This window comes from Meles meles, chromosome 7 (assembly GCF_922984935.1).
Source record: "Meles meles chromosome 7, mMelMel3.1 paternal haplotype, whole genome shotgun sequence".
In the NCBI taxonomy this organism is placed as follows: Eukaryota; Metazoa; Chordata; class Mammalia; order Carnivora; family Mustelidae; genus Meles; species Meles meles.
The window spans coordinates 138,832,802-138,852,741 of NC_060072.1; the positions used below are offsets into that span (position 1 = coordinate 138,832,802).

Genomic DNA, 19,940 nt, shown 5'->3' on the forward strand with positions numbered 1-19,940 from the left:
ACTAAAAGAGACCAAGATAGTACAAACTAAAAATAGGCCATTGAGTCTTAGAAGTCCCACCAGGAGGAAGCAGGCTGAAAAAGCAGCTACAAACACAGGTCATTCCTTAGGAAAAGGACAGAACCAAGAGCTCAAAGAGTAAAGCAAACAGCCATGGAGAAGCATTCGGGTGGTTAGGACCAAGTCCTAACTGAAGAACTGACAGCATGCTTCAGGGTGTGTTTCCAAACTGCTATGGACTAGTGTGCCTCCCATCTGCTTTCAATGGGAGAGTCCTCAGCAGGTTAGCAGAGTGTTCCATTTTGAGTGGTAGAGAACTGTCTTCCTTAATTCACAAGGGTTCACTTGCACTCAAGGGACTATACTTCAGGCACCTTATCCCTGCTGTACCTGACTAAGATGATAAGATGTTGGACTCAGGCCTAAACCCAGTGCCAGGAGAACTGAGATTTATGGGAGGTATGGTGGGGAGGTGAGTGTATTTTTCATGTGGGAGGAATATAAAAAATTGTGGCTAGTGGGTAAATCACGCTGCTTTTTAAATGTGTGCATAGGTTTTTGTGGTTTTTTTTTACCTATTTTTAATTAACTTATTTATTTTTTCAACGTAACAGTATTCATTGTTTTTGCACAACACCCAGTGCTCCATGCAATACGTGCCCTCCCTATTATCCACCACCTGGTTCCCCCAACCTCCCACCCCTGCCCCTTCAAAACCCTCAGGTTGTTTTTCAGAGTCCATTGTCGCCTATGGTTCGCCTCCCCTTCCAATTTCCCTCAACTTCCTTCTCCTCTCCATCTCCCAAGGTCCTCCATGTTATTTGTTATGCTCCACAAATAAGTGAAATCATATGATACTTGACTCTCTCTGCTTGACCTATTTCACTCAGCATAATCACTTCCAGTCCTGTCCATGTTGCTCCAAAAGTTGGGTATTCATCTGTCCTTTTTTTTCTTTTTAATAAACATATAATGTATTTTTATCCTCAGGGGTACAGGTCTGTGAATCACCAGGTTTACACACTTCACAGCACTCACGATAGCACATACCCTCCCCAATGTCCATAACCCCCTCCCCCTCTCCCAACCCCACCTCCCCCCAGCAACCCCCAACATGGGGGGTTAGGGGGATAGGAGAAGAATAAATGAAACAAGATGGGATTGGGAGGGAGAAAAACCATAAATGACTCTTAATCTCATAGGTTTTACATATTCATTCCATTAAAAAAAAAAAAAAAAGACCATGGGCCTATCTTAGTGACTTTCTCCTAACACAATATGGTGAATTGTGAGCATCACAATGTGTATTCCAAGGCTAGGTTGCAAAAGACAATAGAGCTTCTGCCTTGCTCTGCAGCTCAGGCAGCTTTGTTGGAATTGAGCCCCCCATCTTGTAAGAAAGTTCAGGCCACAAAGAGTCCAGGTGTGCCTTCAGTGTTTCGGGTGTTTCGGGTGCCTGCCCCAACGATAGCCCTAGGCAATAGCCAGCATCAACACCACCAGATGTGAGTGAACAAATCTTCAAACAGGTCCAGCCCCAAGCCTTTCAGCTGCCCCACCTGAAGCTAGGGGAAGAGAAACAAGCTGTCCTGGCCACGCTTTTCCTAACAGTAGATTTGTCAACAAAATAAATGTTATTTATTTAAGCCACTAAACGTTGGGGAGTTCGTTAAGAAAAAACAAACAGATAGAAAAACGGATGACAAGAAGAGTTAATAAGATACATAATTTATACAGTAGAAACTAGTCTCCATTAAAGTGGGAAGTAATAAATGTTAAGATTAATTTTTTTAAATTTTTTAAAATTTATTCATTTGGGAGAGATATGGAGAGACAGAGCACAAGCAGGGGGAGAGGCAGAGGAGAGGGAGAAGCAGACTCCCTGCTGAGCTGGGAGCCTGACATGGGACTCGATCCCAGGACCTGGAGACCATGACCTGAGCCGAAGGCAGACATTTAACCATCTGAGCCACCCAGGTGCTCCTAAGCTTAATTTAATAATGACAAACAGTGCTAATCAGAAGAAGCCCATAACCAGAAGCAAGATCTAAGAGGTTTTTCTTTCCGTTTTCCCCCATTTAGGATGTCATTACCTGTGCATTTTTTATATATGACCTTTATTATGTTGAAGTATGTTCCTTCTAAACCTACTGTGTTGAGGGGTTTTGTTTGTTTGTTTGTTTGTTTAAGATTTTATTTACTTATTTGACAGAGATCACAAGTAGGCAGAGAGGCAGGCAGAGAGAGAAAGGAAGAAGCAGGCTCCCTGCATAGCAGAGAGCCCGATGTGGGGCTCGATCTCAGGACCCTGGGATCATGACCTGAACTGAAGGCAGAGGCTTTAACCCACTGAGCCACCCAGGCGCCCCTGTTGAGGGTTTTTATCATGAATTGATGTTTTACTTTGTTATCATGAATAGATGTTGCACTTTGTCAAATGCTATTTTTTTTAAAAGATTTTATTTATTTATTTGACAGACAGAGATCACAAGTAGGCAGAGAGGCAGGCAGAGAGGTGGGGGGGAAGCGGGCTCCCTGCCGAGCAGGGAGCCCGATGTGGGGCTTGATCCCAGGACCCTGAGATCATGACCTGAGCCAAAGGCAGAGGATTTAACCCACTGAGCCACCCAGGTGCCCCTCAAATGTTTTTTCTACATCTTTTGAAATGATCAGATGATTCTTCTCCTTTTATTAATTTAGTGTATCACAATGATTGATTTGCTGATATTAAAACACCCCCATAACCTAGGAATAAATCCCATTTGATCATCGTGATGATTTTTTTAATGTATTGTTGGATTCCGTTTGCGAGTATTTTGTTGAGGATTTTTGCGTCCATGTTCACCAAAGAGATTGGCTTAGAGTTCTTTTTGGGGTGTCTTTGTCTCATTTTGGTATCAGGGTAATACTGGCCTCATAGAATGAATTTGGAGTTTTTCCTTCCTTTTCTGTTTTTTTGAATAGTTTGAGAATAGATACTAACTCTTCCTTTAAATGCTCGGTAGAATTTGCCTCTGGTCCTGGACTTGTGTTTGTTCATAGTTTTTGGATTAATGATTCAATTTTTTTGCTGGTTTTCAGTCTGTTCAAATTTTCTATTCTTGTTTCAGTTCTGGTAATTTATATGTTTCTAGGAATTTGTCCATTTCTTCTACATTGTCCACATTGCTGGCATATAGTTGTTCATGATATCCTTTTATAATTGTCTGCATTTCTGTGGTGTTGGTTGTTATTTCTCCTCTCTCATCTGTGATATTATTTGGGTCCTTCTTCTCTTCTTTCTGATAGCTCTGGCTAAAGCTTTATCGGTTTTATTCATTTTTTCAAAGAACCAGCTCCTGGTTTCATTGATCTCTTCTATTTTTGTCTTTTTAAAGTTTCTATAGTGTTTTCTTCTGCTCTAATTTTTAAAAAAAAAAATTTATTTGAGAGAAAGAGAAAGTGGGGAGAGGGTCAAATGGAGAGGGAATGAGAGAATCCTCAAGTAGACTCCCCACTAAGTACAGAGCCAAAAGCAGGGCTCAATCCCAGGACTCTGAGATCACGACCTGAGCTGAAATCAAGAGTCTGCTGCTTAACCAACTGAGCTACCCACTACTACTACTGCTCTAATTTTTATTATCTCCGTCCTTCTGCTGACTTCAGGCTTCATTTCTTGTTCTTTTTCTAGCTTCTTTAGGTGAAGGTTAGGCTGTTTTTAGATTTTTCTTCTTTCTTGACGTAGGCCTGTATTGCTATATACTTCCGTCTTAGAACCATATTTACTGTATCTCAAAAGTTTGGGCAATTGTGTTTTCATTTTCATTTGCTTCCATGTATTTTTTAAAAATTTATTCTTTTATTTCCTTTTGGTCCATTCATTGTTTAGTAGAATGTTACTTAACCCACATGTATTTGTGGTCTTTCAGAGTGTTTCCTGTGGCTGACTTCTAATTTAATAGTATTGTGATCAGAAAAGGTGCATGGTATGACTTCAGTCTTCTTGTATTTATTAAGACCGGTGTTGTGGGGATTATGGAGGGCACATATTGCATGGAGCACTGGGTGTGGTGCATAAACAATGAAGTTGGGAACACTGAAAAAAAAATAAAGTTAAATTTTAAAAAAAGACTTATTTTGTGGCCTAATATGTGATCTATTCTACAGAATGTTCCAGAATGTGGATTCTGTTGTTTAAGGATGGAATATTTTGAATATATCTCTTTAGTCCATCTAGTCCAGTGCATCATATAAAGCCACCGTTTCCTTGTTGAATTTCTGATCTGTCCATTGATGTAAGTGGTGTGTGAAAGTACGCAACTATTGGTTATTTCTATTCCTTCCTAAAATATCTGAATTGTACATTGTCTTCATGGATACCTTTGCAATTAGGAATAAAAGCAATGAATTTCATTTAAAACATATATAATAAAATTAAAGGGCCCTAGTATTATTGTATTATTATCAATTAGTTCTTTTATGTTAGTCATTAATTGTTTTATGTACTTGGGTGATCCCATGTTGGGTGCATAAATATTTACAATTCATAGCTCTTCTTCCTGTCAGACTGTCCTCTTTATTATGATATAGTGCTCTTGTCTCTTACTACAGTCTTTCTTTTAGACTCTCTTTTGTCCAATTTAAGTCTTACTATTCTGACTTTCTTCTGATATCCATTTGCAGGATACATGTTTTTTCCATCCCCTGACTTCCAATCTGCAAGTGTCCTTATGACAAAAATAAAACTCTTGCAAGCAGCTTATACATGGGTCTTGTTTCTTCTTCTCCTTCTCCTTCTCCTTCTCCTTCTCCTTCTTCTTTAATCCACTCTGACATCCTGTGTCTTTTGATTGGAGCACTTACCCCATTTATATCCAAAGTAATTATCGATAGATATGTATTTGTCATTTTACTACTTGCTTTGTGGTTGTTTCTGGAGATTTTCTCTGATCATTTTTTGTGTCTTCGATGTTTTACTGGTTTTAGTGATATATTTGGATTTCTTTCTCCTCTTTGAGTGTTTATCAGTGGTTTTGATTTCTTTTTAGAGAGGGCACAAGTGGAGTGGGGAGAGGGAAAGAGAATCTTAAGCAGACTCCATGGCCGGAATAGAGTGCAGTGCAGGGATCAATCTCACAACCCTGAGATTATGACCTGAGCTGAAATCAAGTCAGATGCTTAACCAACTAAGCCACCCAGGCACCACTATTAGTGGTTTCTGATATATAATTTGTATATAACCACTTCTGCATATAGCCGTCTATATTAAGCTGCTGGTCTTTCAGTTTGAGCCCATTCTTTTCTCTTCTCCCCATGATTTAGGTAAGGTATTATATTTTATATCCTTCTTTCCTGAGTTCCTTATTTTTTATATAAATGTTCATTTTTTGCTACTTTTGTGTTTCCTGCCTTATACTGTCACATTTGGTCTCTTCTTTCCACTCAAAGAGTCCCCTTTAATAGTTCTTGTGGCAGTCACAAACTCCTTTAGTTTTTAATCCGGGAAACTCTATATCTCCTATTCTGAGTAATAGGCTTGCTGGATAGAGTATTTTTGGCTACAGATTTTTCCCATTCACCACATTGAATAGATAATACCACTCCCTTCTGGCTTGCAAAGTTTCTGCTGAAAAACTTCCTGCTAGCCTTAAGGGGTTTCCCCTGGAAGTTACTGACTTGCTTTCCTGCTTTTAAGATGTTTTCTTTATCAGTATATTTTGAAAATTCAATTACAGTAGGTCTTGGTGTTGGCCTACTATTGTTGATTTTGATAGTTTTCGGTGTCTCCTGGATCTTGATGTCTGTTGCCTTCCCTAGATTAGGGAAGTTTTCTGCTATTATTTCTAGAAACAAGTTTTCTTACACCTTTTTTCTCCCTTCTTCTACTGGGACTCCTATAACATGAACGTTATTATATTTGATGGAGTCACTGAGTTCCCTAGGTCTGGTCTCATTTTGCATAATTCTTCTTTCTCTCCCTTCTTTGGCTTCATTGCTTTCCATTAATTTGACTTCTAAGTTGTTAATTTGTTCCTCTGTTTTTTTCCAGCCTGCTGTTCATTTCATTAGGTGTGCTTCTTGTCTCATTTATTCCATTCTTCATCTCTGATTCTTTTTTAACTCTTTTATCTCTGTTGTAAGGGTCTCACTGATGTTGTCCATCCTTTTCTCAAGTCCGGTGAGTATCCCTATGATCACTGCTTTAAATCCTCCATCAGCCATGATATTTACGTCTGTCTCACTTAAATCTCTGGACCCGTGGCCTTATCCTGTTCTCTCATTTGAGACAAATTCCTCTGTTTTCTCATTTTATCTAAGTGTCTACCAGCTTCTCTGTGTTAGAAAAGCCAGTTACATCATCTGCTCCCAAAAGTAATGGACTTATGTAAAAAGACATCATGTAGTGCCCAGGGTCTCGTGCTTAGGGGAGTATCTAGTGTGTGCTGCATGCACTCTGCTGTTGTGTTCTGGCTGCTCTATCCTTCAGGCCAGATATCTGCAGAGGCTCTCCCTAAGCGCTGTGGGCAGTGTTTGGTACCTGGCCTGAAGGTAGCAACTTTGAACTAGGTGTGCTCTGGTGTGCTTGTGAAATGAGACCTGTCACCACCTCCACTGGAACTGAGGCCCTCCCGAATCTGGTCAGATGTGGTGTGGGCAGGGGCTTGTGCTGATTTTCTGGGGGAAAGGCCTGCTGTGGTGGAACTGAGGCAAGAATGATTGAGCAGGGCAGTTCCACTGGAGTGCAAAGCGAGGGTGCTCGGTGTAAGCAGATTAGGCAGCCAGTGTCCGAGCTGCACTGCTTCCCACAGATGGCTCTCTGCTTGTGCTGAGAGGCAGTGGAGGGAAATGGCCTTTGTTCCCATAGAGGGGTCTCTGTGAACACTGCCTCTCAGGGAAATGCTCTGAGAAGAGTAATTTCCCTACTGTATGCCCCAGACAGCATTCAGATCACTGTTTCCATGCTGTATGTTCCCGGGTTGTTTGCCTGCCTTCTCTCCAAGAGCAGCACAGCGCCCTACAGGCTCTATCCCAGCCAAGCCCAGTGACCTTTATAAGTCCAGGTTTTAAGTCCCCCTGGTTGTAAGAACTCATGAAATTAAGCTCCTTTCACTTTCCAGTGTAGCCAGTGGCTACAGGGAAATGTTCTCTTTGTGCAGTCCCATGTCTCGCTCCTGCCCTTCTCCATGACCAAGACTCCCTTCTCCTCTGCAGCAGCCAGGACCTGTTTCTCTCCTTAACGACATCTCTGTACTTCCTACCTTCTTTGATGTGGCCTCTTCTCTCTATTAGTGGACTTTGTTCTCTTAGTCTTCAGGGATTAGGTGAACCTAGGCTCCTCTTACTCTGCCACCGTCTTCCTTTCTCTTAAGATATTTTTCTAAGATTCCCTTCAATTACAAATTATTACAACTGGCAGGAACGCCTTTTCAGAATTTCCCCTCAAGCTAGGGGAAAAGAAAAACTTGCAAGCAGAGAGACAATGTGATTTGAAGTATAATAGCTGAAAAATTAGAAATAGTTTAATAACCAAAATCTGACCTTTTACCTGATCTCCATTAACTGAAATTCTTAAAGAAATAGGCAGCTTTGAGTATTTTTTAATCAATCTAATACTCAATCTTTATTCTGTTTTCATCAGTGAGGAAATAAAGAGAACATTATGGAATCATTTTTAATCTTTTCATTAGAAAACCAAATGTACTATCCTTTGGCATTCTTTAAATTGAATATAACCTTCTCCTTTATCTTACTCCAAGCTTGTTTATGTGGGCAGATAAGTAAGACCACCTCGTCTTTACGTTGTGCCACAAAGCTTTCCCATATCATACAAACAGGCTTTGAAATTTTTTTTTTTTTTTTTGGAACTTAAACTGATTATCTACTACTTGTCTCTGATAACTCCATTAAATAAAACCTGATAATTTACAGCTGTATTCTGGAAATAATGTAATAAATGTTTATTCCATTAATTATGTATTGAGCTATTAAAGTACATATCTTTCTATTTAAACTAAAAGAAGATGGATAAAGACAACTGAGTTTTCTGAGAATGTAGGATCTGTGCCAAGAATAGGATCAACACGAGTGCTATACACAAGAACCAGGTCAAAAGAGTATCGAATTGTGAGTTGCAATTTTGGATTAGCAAGATTTCAAAACAGGAAAGCTGAAGGCCCAGAGTTCATCTTTTCCGTCCTAGATGGTGAAATTTACGGATGAGTCTACACTTTATAACAAGTTCATAAAACATAATGAAGTAAATAGTAGACAGCAGATCCTACAACCAAGATCTGATGAAAATGGATATGCGAGGCACTGAGTGAGAGACTAGAGATATGAATGGAGAAAAGAAATAGGACTCTAGCTTTTTGAGCCTAATTTCTCATTGGATCAGGGAGTCAGCAAGGCATAAGTTGGTAAAAGTCTCCTTTTTAAGAAGCAAAAAATGTCTACAGGAGTAAGGTTAAGCTCTACTACAGTGACTTTTATTATTACATAAGTGAGTGGTAATTCACCAGAGGACTAGGGAAGATGTCTCATAAAATTTGATTGGACAGTGACATAAGGATAGACATATAGATCAATGTATTAGAACTGACAATCTAAAAAGAAAATGCTACATTATGGTGAACTGACGTATAACGAGGGTATAAAAAAATTAAATGGAATAAGAATAGTCTTTTTAACAAATGGTACTAGGACAAATGGATATCCACATGCAAAGTAATAAAATTAGACCTCTACCTCATGGCATATATACAAAATTTACTCAAAACATAAGAGGTAAAACTATAAAACTCTTAGAAAAAAAACATAGGTGTATCATTTGTGACTGGATTTGGCAACAGTTTCTTAGATATGACACCAAAAGACAAAAATGATTAAGTATACTTCATCAAAATTAAACACGTCTTTGCTTCAAACATCACCATCAATAAAGCGAAAAGTCAAGCTACTGAATAAGAGAAAAGATTTGAAAATCTTATATCTGATAAGGGATCTGTATTTAGGATACGCAAATAACTCTTACAATAATGAAAAGACAATCCAATAAAGAAATGGACAAAATAATTGATTCGGTCTTTAAGGAAGATATAGAAATGGATAATAACACACGTAAAAAGATGAGATGCTCAACTCAACATAATTAAATTTTTGTGGGTTTTTTTTTTTTTACATTTAATTTGTTTATTTGACAGACAGAGAGAACACAAGCAGGGGGAGCTGCAGAGGGAGAGGGAGAAGCAGGCCCTCTGCTGAGCAGGGAGCCTAATGCAAGGCTTGATGCTGGAGGCATCACAATTCCAGACTTCAAGCTCTATGACAAAGCTGTCATCATCAAGACAGTGTAGTACTGGCACAAAAACAGACACATAGATCAATGAAACAGAATAGAGAGCCCAGAAAGGGACCCTCAAGTCTATGGTCAACTGATCTTCAACAAAGCAGGAAAGAATGCCCAATGGAAAAAAGACAGTCTCTTCAACAAATGGTGCCATGGGCGCCTGGGTGGCTCAGTGGGTTAAAGCCTCTGCCTTCGGCTTGGGTCATGATTCCAGGGTCCTGGGATCGAGCCCCACATCGGGCTCTCTGCTCAGCAGGAAGCCTGCTTCCTCCTCTCTTCTCTCCCTGCCTGCCTCTCTGACTACTTGTAATCTCTGTCTATCAAATAAATAAATAAAATCTTAAAAAAAAAACAAAAAAAAAACAAATAGTGCCGGGAAAATTGAACAGCCACAAGCAGAAGAATGAAACTGGACCATCTCCTTATACCACACCCAAAAAATAGACTCCAAATGGATGAAGGACCTCAATGTGAGAGACAGGAATCCATCATAATCCTTCAGGAGAACACAGACGGCAACCTCTTTGACCTCAGTCGCAAGAACTTCTTCCTAGAAACATCCCCAAAAGCAAGGGGCGCAAGGGCAAAAAATGAACTATCGGGACTTCATCAAGAGCAAAAGCTTTTGCACAGCAAAGGAAACAGTTAACACAACCAAAAGACAACTGACAAAATGGGAGACGATATTTGCAAATGACATATCAGATATAGGGCTAGTATCCAAAATCTATAAAGAACTTATCATACTCAACACTTAAAGAACAAATAATCCAATCAGGAAATGGGCAGAGGACAGGAACAGACATTTCTGCAAAGAAGACAACCAAATGGCCAACAGACAGATGAAAAAGTGCTCAACATCACTTGGCACCAAGGAAATACAAATCAAAACTATACTGAGATACCATCTCACACTAGTCAGAATGGCTAAAATTAACAAGTCAGGAAACATCAGGTGTTGGCAAGGATGTGAAGAAAAGGGAACCCTCCTACACTGTTGGTGGGAATGTAAGCTGGTGCAGCCACTCTGGAAAACAGCATGGAGGTTCCTCAAGAAATTGAAAATAGAGCTACCTTATGACCCAGCAACCACATTACTGAGTATTTACCCTAAAGATACAAATGTAGGTATCCAAAGGGGCACGTGTACCCGAATGTTTATAGCAGCAATGTCCACAATAGCCAAACGATGGAAAGAACCTAGATGTCCATCAACAGATGAATGAATAAAGAAGATGTGGTATATATACACAATGGACTACTATGCAGCCATCAAAAGAAACGAAATCTTGCCATTTGCAATGATGTGGATGGAACTAAAGGGAGGGTATTATGCTGAGTGAGACAAGTCAATCAGAGAAAGACAATTATGATATGCGCTCTCTGATATGAGGAATTTGAGAGGCAACATGGGGGTTTGGGGGAGTAGGGAAGGAAAAATTGAAACAAGATGGGACTGGGGAGGGAGACAAACTCTTAATCTCAGGAAACAAACTGAGGGTTGCTGGAGCGGGGGAGGTGCAAGGGATGGGGTGGCTGGGTGATGAACATGGGGAGGGTATATGCTATGCTGAGGGCTGTGAATTCTTGAAGACCGATGAATCACAGACCTGTACCCCTGAAACAAATAATACATTATATGTTAATTTAAAAAAAAAAAGACTGAGAGATGGTGAAATCAACCCAATTAACTGAGAGGATACAAATGTGATGGCAGGGAAATAAAAACAGATGTCTAGACAAGAACTAAATGAACGTTCACAGCAGCATTGTTAATGGCCAAAAAGTGGAAACAACCCAAAGGTGCATCAAATGATGAATGATCAAGGGTTTTAGCCCCCAGTGGAGTACTGTTTGATAATAAGGAATGAAGCACTGATATATGCTATGACACAGATGAACCCCAAAAACATTAAGCGAAGGAAGCTAGTCGCAAAGGACCACACACCGTGTGATTCCTATACATAAGAAATATTCAGAATGGGCAACTCTACAGAGGCGGGAAGTAGACTGGTGGTTGCCTGAGCCTGGGGGCAACGATTAAGGGTTTCTTTTCAGGGTCATTAAAATGTTCTACTTGATGGCAGTAATGGTTGCTCAACTCTATCAATATACTCAGAAACATTGAACTACACATATTAAATGGGTGAATTGTATGGAATGTGTATTCTATCTCAATAAAGCTTTAAAAAAAATCCAATGGCAACACCTAGATAATTTTCTTAATTCTCTCTTTTGGGTGTATACATGATCTAAATATTTCTGTGCATTTATTATATATTGAAGAGGAAAAGAAAACAAAGGAAATGTCTAAGTTCAACTGGTTTGGGAAATCACTTTTCTATACAAGTTATCCTGAAATCAGTACAGATTCTGTATCCATTCAAAAGAGTGGAGATGAAAAATAAGACAAGTTTCTGGAACATTCTATTAAACATTATCTTCTGCTTTTACACGGCTTAGCTCATCACGATAACAGAGATATCATTAAAAAACATTGTTTAGCGCACCTGGGTGGCTCAGTTGGTTAAGCATCCAACTGGGGATTTTAGCTCAGGTCATGATCTTATGGGTCATGGAATCAAGCCAGCATGGGGCTCTTTCTGGGAAGGGGTCTGTTTGAAATTCTCTCCATCTCCCTCTGCCTCTCCGACCCCCACCCCCACCACAAATAAATAAATAAGTCTTTTAGAAAAATTATTTAGTAGGAAAAAAGTCCCAATTTCTGTGAGGAATGACGTGTAAGTTTCAACTTTCCTAAGGGTAACTACTATAAGAGAAAAATGTATAACACAAATAACAGAATGAGAGTCAAAGTTTAAGAAATAAGTACATTGTGGGGATACTAAAATTATATTAAATTAATTATAATGAAAATACAGAAGGAAGTGGTCCATGGAAATAAGCATCCTAAAACACTTCATATTATTTAACCAACTACAGATTAACTTGACATGTGACATTTCATACATACCTGATTCCTACTCTGAGCCAGTTTTTTCTTTAAGTCCTGTACCTCATCTTCTAAATTCGTACGACAACGTGATGTCTCCTCCAGTGAAGCCTCTGACATAGATAGTTTTTTTAGGGTATCGGCCAGTTCTTCTTGAAGTTGTCTCACAGCGACCTAATAAGACATTTCTGTTACTGGTTTTATAAATCATCTTACTATTAAATTATGTTAACAACATATAACTTTAACCTATGTACTCGGAAAATTTCAGTACAAACATCAGTTCATCTCCTTTTCCTATCATGTACACATTATGGCTGTTTAATGAATTTGGTTAAAGACACAAAAAGATGTTATCCTGCCTAGTCAGTATTATGTTACTGAGATAATTAGTTCAGCCCCACTATCCATTCCTTGTGGATGAATTTTCGCAAAGCTTCCCAATCGACTGAAGTCTCAAGAACAAATGGGTATATAGGTGGGACTAACACTGGTAAATTCTACCGTATGAAATGTTTTCCCTCTTCTTTATTAGAGGCTTCAGTTAATGTCAGAGTTCCTCACATGTTCAATCCTCTGCTCAAACCCTTTTAACAGATAACTATCTCAGAACATAAGTGAAGTCATTCTAATGGCCTTCAAGACCCTAGATGACCTGGCTTTCACCTCTCCCCCTGACCTCCATTCCTGCTACACAAGAATCCTGCCACCCCTCATTAATCTGAAAATGGAGATCCAATGCCCAATTAATAAATTACAGAGCTACAATTCTCCTTGTGTTGGACAAACTTATGCCCAAATGATAGTAATTGAGCTTTGAAATGAGCAAATTATTTGTAAAATTGCTTAAAAAATTATAAATAGCAGTGGGAAGATTAAATCAAATATAGTTTTGCTAAAGCTCATCACAGTTGTCCCAAATTATGATTTAATGAAAAGTAAGGGCCTTCAAAGGATTAAAAGATCATAAGAATACATGATTTCAGACTAAAAATTCAAATTTATATAAATAGGAATAAAATTATGCCAGCCTAAAATGTATATAAAGCTACCATGTATAGTTTGCATAAATGTATAAATGTATCAAAGTATATATGTATATATGTATATACATATATTTATACTTATATATATATACTTATACTTATGTATATATGTATAAAAATACTGAGATACTGTACTTTTTATTCAGTTCATTTGGGAAATCTGGAGCTAACTCTCAAGTTAATCCACTTAACTGAATCTCAATTTCAAAAATATGCATGCTTTAAAAATCCTCTATACTTGCAGTGTTGGCTTTTAAAATATATATACACATATATATGGAGAAAATATATATATACAAACACATATATATACATATATATTTATACATATATATATATACACATGGAGAATATATATATATATATGTACACACACACACATATGGAGAAAAAATAATAATTTCAGAAACTAAAATATATATACATACAAATACATACAAACGTGTACTTCAAAATAACTAAAGAAAATACCACAGAACTACTTTTGTTATCCATTTCTATCTCCTTTTGTTTGCAAAGGTGATTGTTTAGAATTCCAATTTGTAATATTCTGGCATCCTGTTCTCGACAAAGTTGTTTCTTAACATCATTCCGTTCTTCCACAACCTAAAGACATATTTCATTAGGATTTTGGATGACACCGTTAAAAAAAAAAAGTCAAAAGCTTAAGAGAACTTAAAAAAAAATGTTCAAAAGAAGAAGCCTTTTTAAGTACAAGGATTTTTATCCTACATAAATAACTCATATTTTAATTTAAATGACAGCTAAATTTGTCATAGAGTAAAAATACAGGAAGATATAGTATGTGAAATAAAATTTCTTTACAAAACATTTAACTAATTCCATCATAGTCTCAAGGTGATTTAGCCTGTATTTTAATATAAAAAATCCAAAACTGGGGTGCCTGGGTAGCTCTGTTGGTTAAGTGTCCTACTCTTGGTTTCAGCTCAGGTCATGATCTCAAGCTTTTAAGATCCAACCCTGAGTCAGGCTCTGCACTCAGAGTCTGCATGAGATTCTTATCCCTCCCTTTCCCTCCCCCTCTACACATTCCCCTACTCATGCTCTCTCTCTTAAAATAAATAAAATCTTTAAAAAAAAAAGCCAACATGCATATTTATCTCAATTTACCCTCCATCCCTTCATTCAGAAAATATACATAGGGTTTATATGAGAAGCCAAGAATTACAATAAATTAATGATTTTAGCTATAAATATCATAGTTCCTATTAGTATAAAACTAAATTTTTTATCTATTTTATACCTAAGTAATATACATTAAATCAAAGGGATATTATAAATAATACTGATGGAAATACGCAACTTTTATCAAAGACTTACCTGATTGAAATCATATCTTACAGTCCTCAATTCCATATCTAGTGTTCTAAGATTAAGTTCAAGTTCTTGTTTCATTTTAACTTCTTTATTATATTGCTTGTCTCTTCTTGTTAGTTGCTCCCGAGTCTTTTTATATAACGTTTCAGCAATTGCTCTGTTCTCCTTTTCTTGTTGTAAAGTAAATCTGCAAATAAATGTGCGTATTTTAAAATTTGTTTTGTAAGCAATAAAAAGCTCATGTTATGATCTGCTTCCACATATGCTGTTTTTTTTTTATCCAAATGAAATTTCTACGTTCTCAATTTTTATTCCTTTCTAGGGCTCATGTTTTTAATTTCTCACTTCAATCTTCTCCAAAAGATACATGTAGTTGAAAAGAAGCAATGAAAAGCATTATGCTGCTTAGTACTAATATCTCTGGGAGACATTGTAGGGAAAGGAATTTTGAAATTATTCAAGAAAGAATGGAAGATTATTGTTTTTTCCACATAGTCATAATTACTCCTCCATTAGAAGAGATACTGTAGTTATTATTTAAAAAGAGAAGTTGCTGTTCATAAAGAAGTTATAATTCACTTAAAGTAAATTGCTACTTCACGAAATATCACAGGTACGGCGTGTAAGACAGCATCTGCAGATGCATTTACAGGTCACCCGCAGACTGCTGTGATCCAGGACGAGGCTAGGGAGTCGAATATCTGTTGCCCTACGATTTTTACGTTTCTTCTTCTGCAATACTCTCAATTTACCTTGCTGATTATTATTCATTTCATTTTTTTGAAGATTTTATTTATTTATTTCATAGAGAGAGCACAAAAAGGTCTCGGAGTAGCAGGCAGAGGGAGAGGGAAAAGCAGGTTCCCCGCTGAGTAAGAAGCCCAATGGGGGACTCAATCCCAGCACCCTGGGATCAGGACCCAAGCCAAAGGCAGACACTTAAACACCTGAGCCATCCAGGTGCCCCTTATCAGTTTTTTTTTTAATTAACACATAATTTATTATTTGATTCCCCTATTATCCATTTAATAAATCATTTGAAAACCCCTTTTATAACAACACAGGATCTATATTAAGTAAACAATAAAGAGTAATATGTGCTTGCAGGACAGACTTTTCAATTAATTTTATCAACATATAAGAGAGATGCTGAAAAAACATAGCAGTAATCATTTTCCATTTTACTTTTTAGTCACACCAAAATTAGTTTTAAAAAAACTAGTTTTTAAAAATTTTTCTGTCTCGAGAAAAATGGCCATTTTATACCCTATTGATGGGTCCAATTTAAAAATAAGATCAAAGAACTTTTTTTTTTTAAAGATTTTATTTACTTATTTGACAGAGAGAGATCACAAGTAGGCAGAGAGGCAGGCAGAGAGAGTGAGAGGGAAGCAGGCTCCCTGCCGAGCAGAGAGCCCGATGCAGGGCTCGATCCCAGGACCCTGAGATCATGACCTGAGCCGAAGGCAGCGGCTTAAACCACTGAGCCACCCAGGCGCCCCAGGATCAAAGAACTTTTTAAAAAATTTTTATACTTCAAGTAAACAACAGTACATTGAAGAATTTATTCCAAGTAACCAGAAATGTAGAAACAGATTTATATAAAAAACATTCCTTACAGCATTAATTAAAGTATAGAAAAATGGGGGTAAAAAACCCAAAATTCAATTTGTTAAATAATGAGGTTTCCACATGGTGGATTTCTATACGGTCATTAAAATTATGATTTGGAATATTCATTAAATTATTAAAAGTATTTACTGTTAAGAACTTGCTGTATTATTTTGAAGAATCTCATACTTCACAATACTAAATAAGTTTTCTTCCCTATAAAATCCCAGAAAGTAAGTTGGCAATTTTAAAACTTGTACACATCTGTAGTATAAAAGTAAATAATTCAAGGGGTGCCTGGCTGACTCAACTGGTAGAGCATGTGACTCTTGATCTCACGGCTGTGTGTTCAAGCCCCACATATATTGTGTGTGGAGCCTATTTAAAAAAAAAAAAAGGTAAATAGTTCAAGTATTTCCTTAAAACCAAGATTATCATACCTCAAACTGCAGAGTTCTTGTTCCCATTCTATTTTTTGAAGCTCCAACTTCGATATCATTTCTTTTGTTTCTAATAGCTCCTTTTGTAGTCCCTTAACCTTATTTTCCATTTTTTCATTTTTTCTTTTAAGTTGTCCACAGTGATATTTTTTACGTTCTATTAATCTTTCATATGAAAGAACCGCATCCTGGATTTTCAATAAACTGACAGAATCTACATCAGAAAAAAAACAAAAACAATTAAAATATATAGGGCACCTGAGTGGCTCAGCTGGTTAAGCATCTGATTCTTGGTTTCAGCTCAGGTCATACATAATCCCAGAGTCGTTGGATCGAGCCCTACATCGGGCTCCACTCAGCATGGAGTCTGCTTAAAATTCTTTCTACCCTTCCTCTCTCCCCCTCTGTTCTTTTTTTTTTTTAATTTATTTATTTGACAGACAGAGATCACAAGTAGGCAGAGAGGCAGGCAGAGAGAGAGAGGAGGAAGCAGGCTCCCTGCTGAGCAGAGAGCCCTGATGCGGGGCTCGATCCCAGGATCCTGGGATCATGACCTGAGCGGAAGGCAGAGGCTTTAACCCACTGAGCAACCCAGGCACCCCTCCCCCTCTGTTCTTTTCCACACCCCCAGTCATGCTTGCTCTCAAATAAATTAATTAAATATTAAAAAAAGAAAAAGAAATAAAATATATGAGTACTTTTTGCATATAAAGGGTTATTACCTGCCTGAATTACAGTTATGGTTTCATATGCATATATATATATGTCAAAACTATCAAATCATACACTTCATACATGTGCAGTTGCCCTAACTTAAGCTGTTGAGGGGGAAAAATCTCTATTGTAAGGAAAAATATCTAAAACAGTGGCTGAGACACGGAAAGAAGGATATGACACAATGCAAGATGAAGCTGAGGACTGTGGTCTTTCACCCCAAAACGATGAGAAGTAATAGCTAAGCTTTAAGCAAGGGGGTCACGTGATGAAATATAAATTTTTAAAAATATATGGTAACTATGGTTGCAGTGTAGACCAAGATCCTGGGAGGTGGAATGACAGGGAAAACAGTCCGAGGTCGTTTCAGTATTCTAGGACAAATATAGTAGTAACCTGACCTTGGGTGAGGGCACGGAAGAGGAGAGTTAACACACATCAGGTGTGCCATTCCCATGACGAAAAGCATAGTGGAAATTACAGCTCTTTGGCTAAGAGTATTCAACATTTCTCTATTTTCATACAAAACATATTTCTGAGATGAGTAGCTCTATAACACATCAGTGTTGTACGGTACAGCACGAGACAAGAAGTTCACATATTACTATAGTAATGTACATACAAAGGCTTCATATTTACACAATGGTCTTACCTTTACAATGCATGCCATGTTGTTCAATTAGCGACATGCAAATCTTATGATTAGAGCAAGGCATGTGGAAATCCTCCAAAATTGTTTCAGAAGATGGAGTTAAGTCATCAAGATCATCCATAGAATCAAGTTTCTTTTTGACCTACAAATAAATAATACTACTTCAAAATGTCCCCTAAATATTGATAAAATATACTAAGTGTAGAGAGATGATAAATACCCATATCTTTTTATAAGAGCAAAAAAAAGGTACTTTCAAAAGGACTGATTTTTATCAAAATGACCTTTATCAATAACTAGTGTTTCTGAACAACTTTTTCAAAGTATATGTCTGTACAACAAAGGCAGATTTTCTATTTTTTCACTATACTTTTCCTAAAGTAATTTTTTATCATGGAATAATATTTCTGATAAACATTATTTATCAAAATAACATCATAAAATAAAAATTTTAAAATTAATAAATGGAAAAAAATTTATATATATATATTTACCTCTTCCAAATCACTAGATATTTTCTTTATAGATCTAAAAAAAAAACAAGTCTTTTCAGGCAAATATTAAATACTTAAAATACAAATAATATCTAAATCATATCTAAATTATATTATTAATAATTTTAACAAAGCATTAAATTTAGATCAAACTGACAAAAAGCAAAGGAAAATCATAACGTTACTTGCATTATTTGATACGAAGAAACATACCACATTTTTTGTTGTCATTTTCAATAAAAACAAGCTTTTACTGGTTCTAAAAACTATTTGGAAAGTGCAAGTTAAGTTCTTAAATGAAAGAAACCCTTTTTTAATAATCATGATATTAGTGTTTTGAGGATCTACTGTGTAAATACTATGCATTATTATGAAAACTTCGCATGTTTTAAAGGTATTTTAAGCCTCACAACAATCTTATAAACATAGGTAATCATATTAGGTATTTTACACAGGAAGAAAATGGGGCACAGAAAAAAGTAACTTCCGAAAGCTGGTACAGGGGGTCAGGAGTAGACCCAGCATCAAATCCAGGAAATGTGCCTTCAAAACATGTGTTTTACAGTATATGGTGAAAGTAATATTTAAGTGTTTTTAAGTTATCTGATAGCAAAGGAATCTATTAGTATTCCAGTTTTAGCTATAATTGTAAATATTAATTCATGAATCTTAATCTTTTTTTAAATAAAAAGACTTCATATGTAGGCAATATTGAAAATCTACTTTCAAACAACTCAAGATTTGCTTCCTCTAAATAAGTTGATCAATGGGCATTCATTTATTCATTCAACTGTTTATTCACAGACACTTATTGAGCACACTATATATGTGTCAATGACACTGTTGGTACAGGAATCTTCAGCTTTTGTAATTTAGAACTTTATAAACCAAAAGTAATAATCTATGATAGATTGATAGTTTATTTTTCAATTATAAATAAAATCTTTCCCCTTCCCCCAGAATCTAAACAAATATTAAGTAAATATAACCAGATAACTCAAAGTCCCTAATAAAAACCATAGCTATTCATGATACTGTCAAAGGCACTGAATATCTAAAATTATCAAGGAATGGGGGCACCTGGGTGGCTCAGTGGGCTAAAACCTCTGCCTTCAGCTCAGGTCATGACCCCAGGGTCCTGGGATCAAGCCCCACATTGGCTTGCAGCTCAGCAGGGAGCCTGCTTCCCTTCCTCTCTCTCTGCCTGCCTCTCTGCCTACTTGTGATCTCTGTCTGTCAAATAAATAAATAAAATCTAAAAAAATTATCAAGGAATGATTAGTTCTATTCACAATGGCCTAAGGTTTGTATATTTACTATTATACGTATTGTTTTAAATCAATGAATGATAGTATCTGCATATTCAA

At 36.9% G+C, this 19,940-nt stretch overlaps 1 protein-coding gene across 1 annotated transcript in view; it reads right to left on the minus strand.

The window, feature by feature from the left end:
- The window catches only part of LOC123946516 (ankyrin repeat domain-containing protein 26-like), a 166,323-nt gene that overhangs the window by 77,156 nt on the left and 69,227 nt on the right, over positions 1–19,940 (minus strand). The window contains 6 exon segments of the mRNA XM_046011878.1: positions 12,300–12,452; positions 13,796–13,930; positions 14,666–14,849; positions 16,714–16,927; positions 18,080–18,221; positions 18,574–18,607. Of these exon segments, the coding sequence (XP_045867834.1) occupies positions 12,300–12,452; positions 13,796–13,930; positions 14,666–14,849; positions 16,714–16,927; positions 18,080–18,221; positions 18,574–18,607 (862 nt within the window).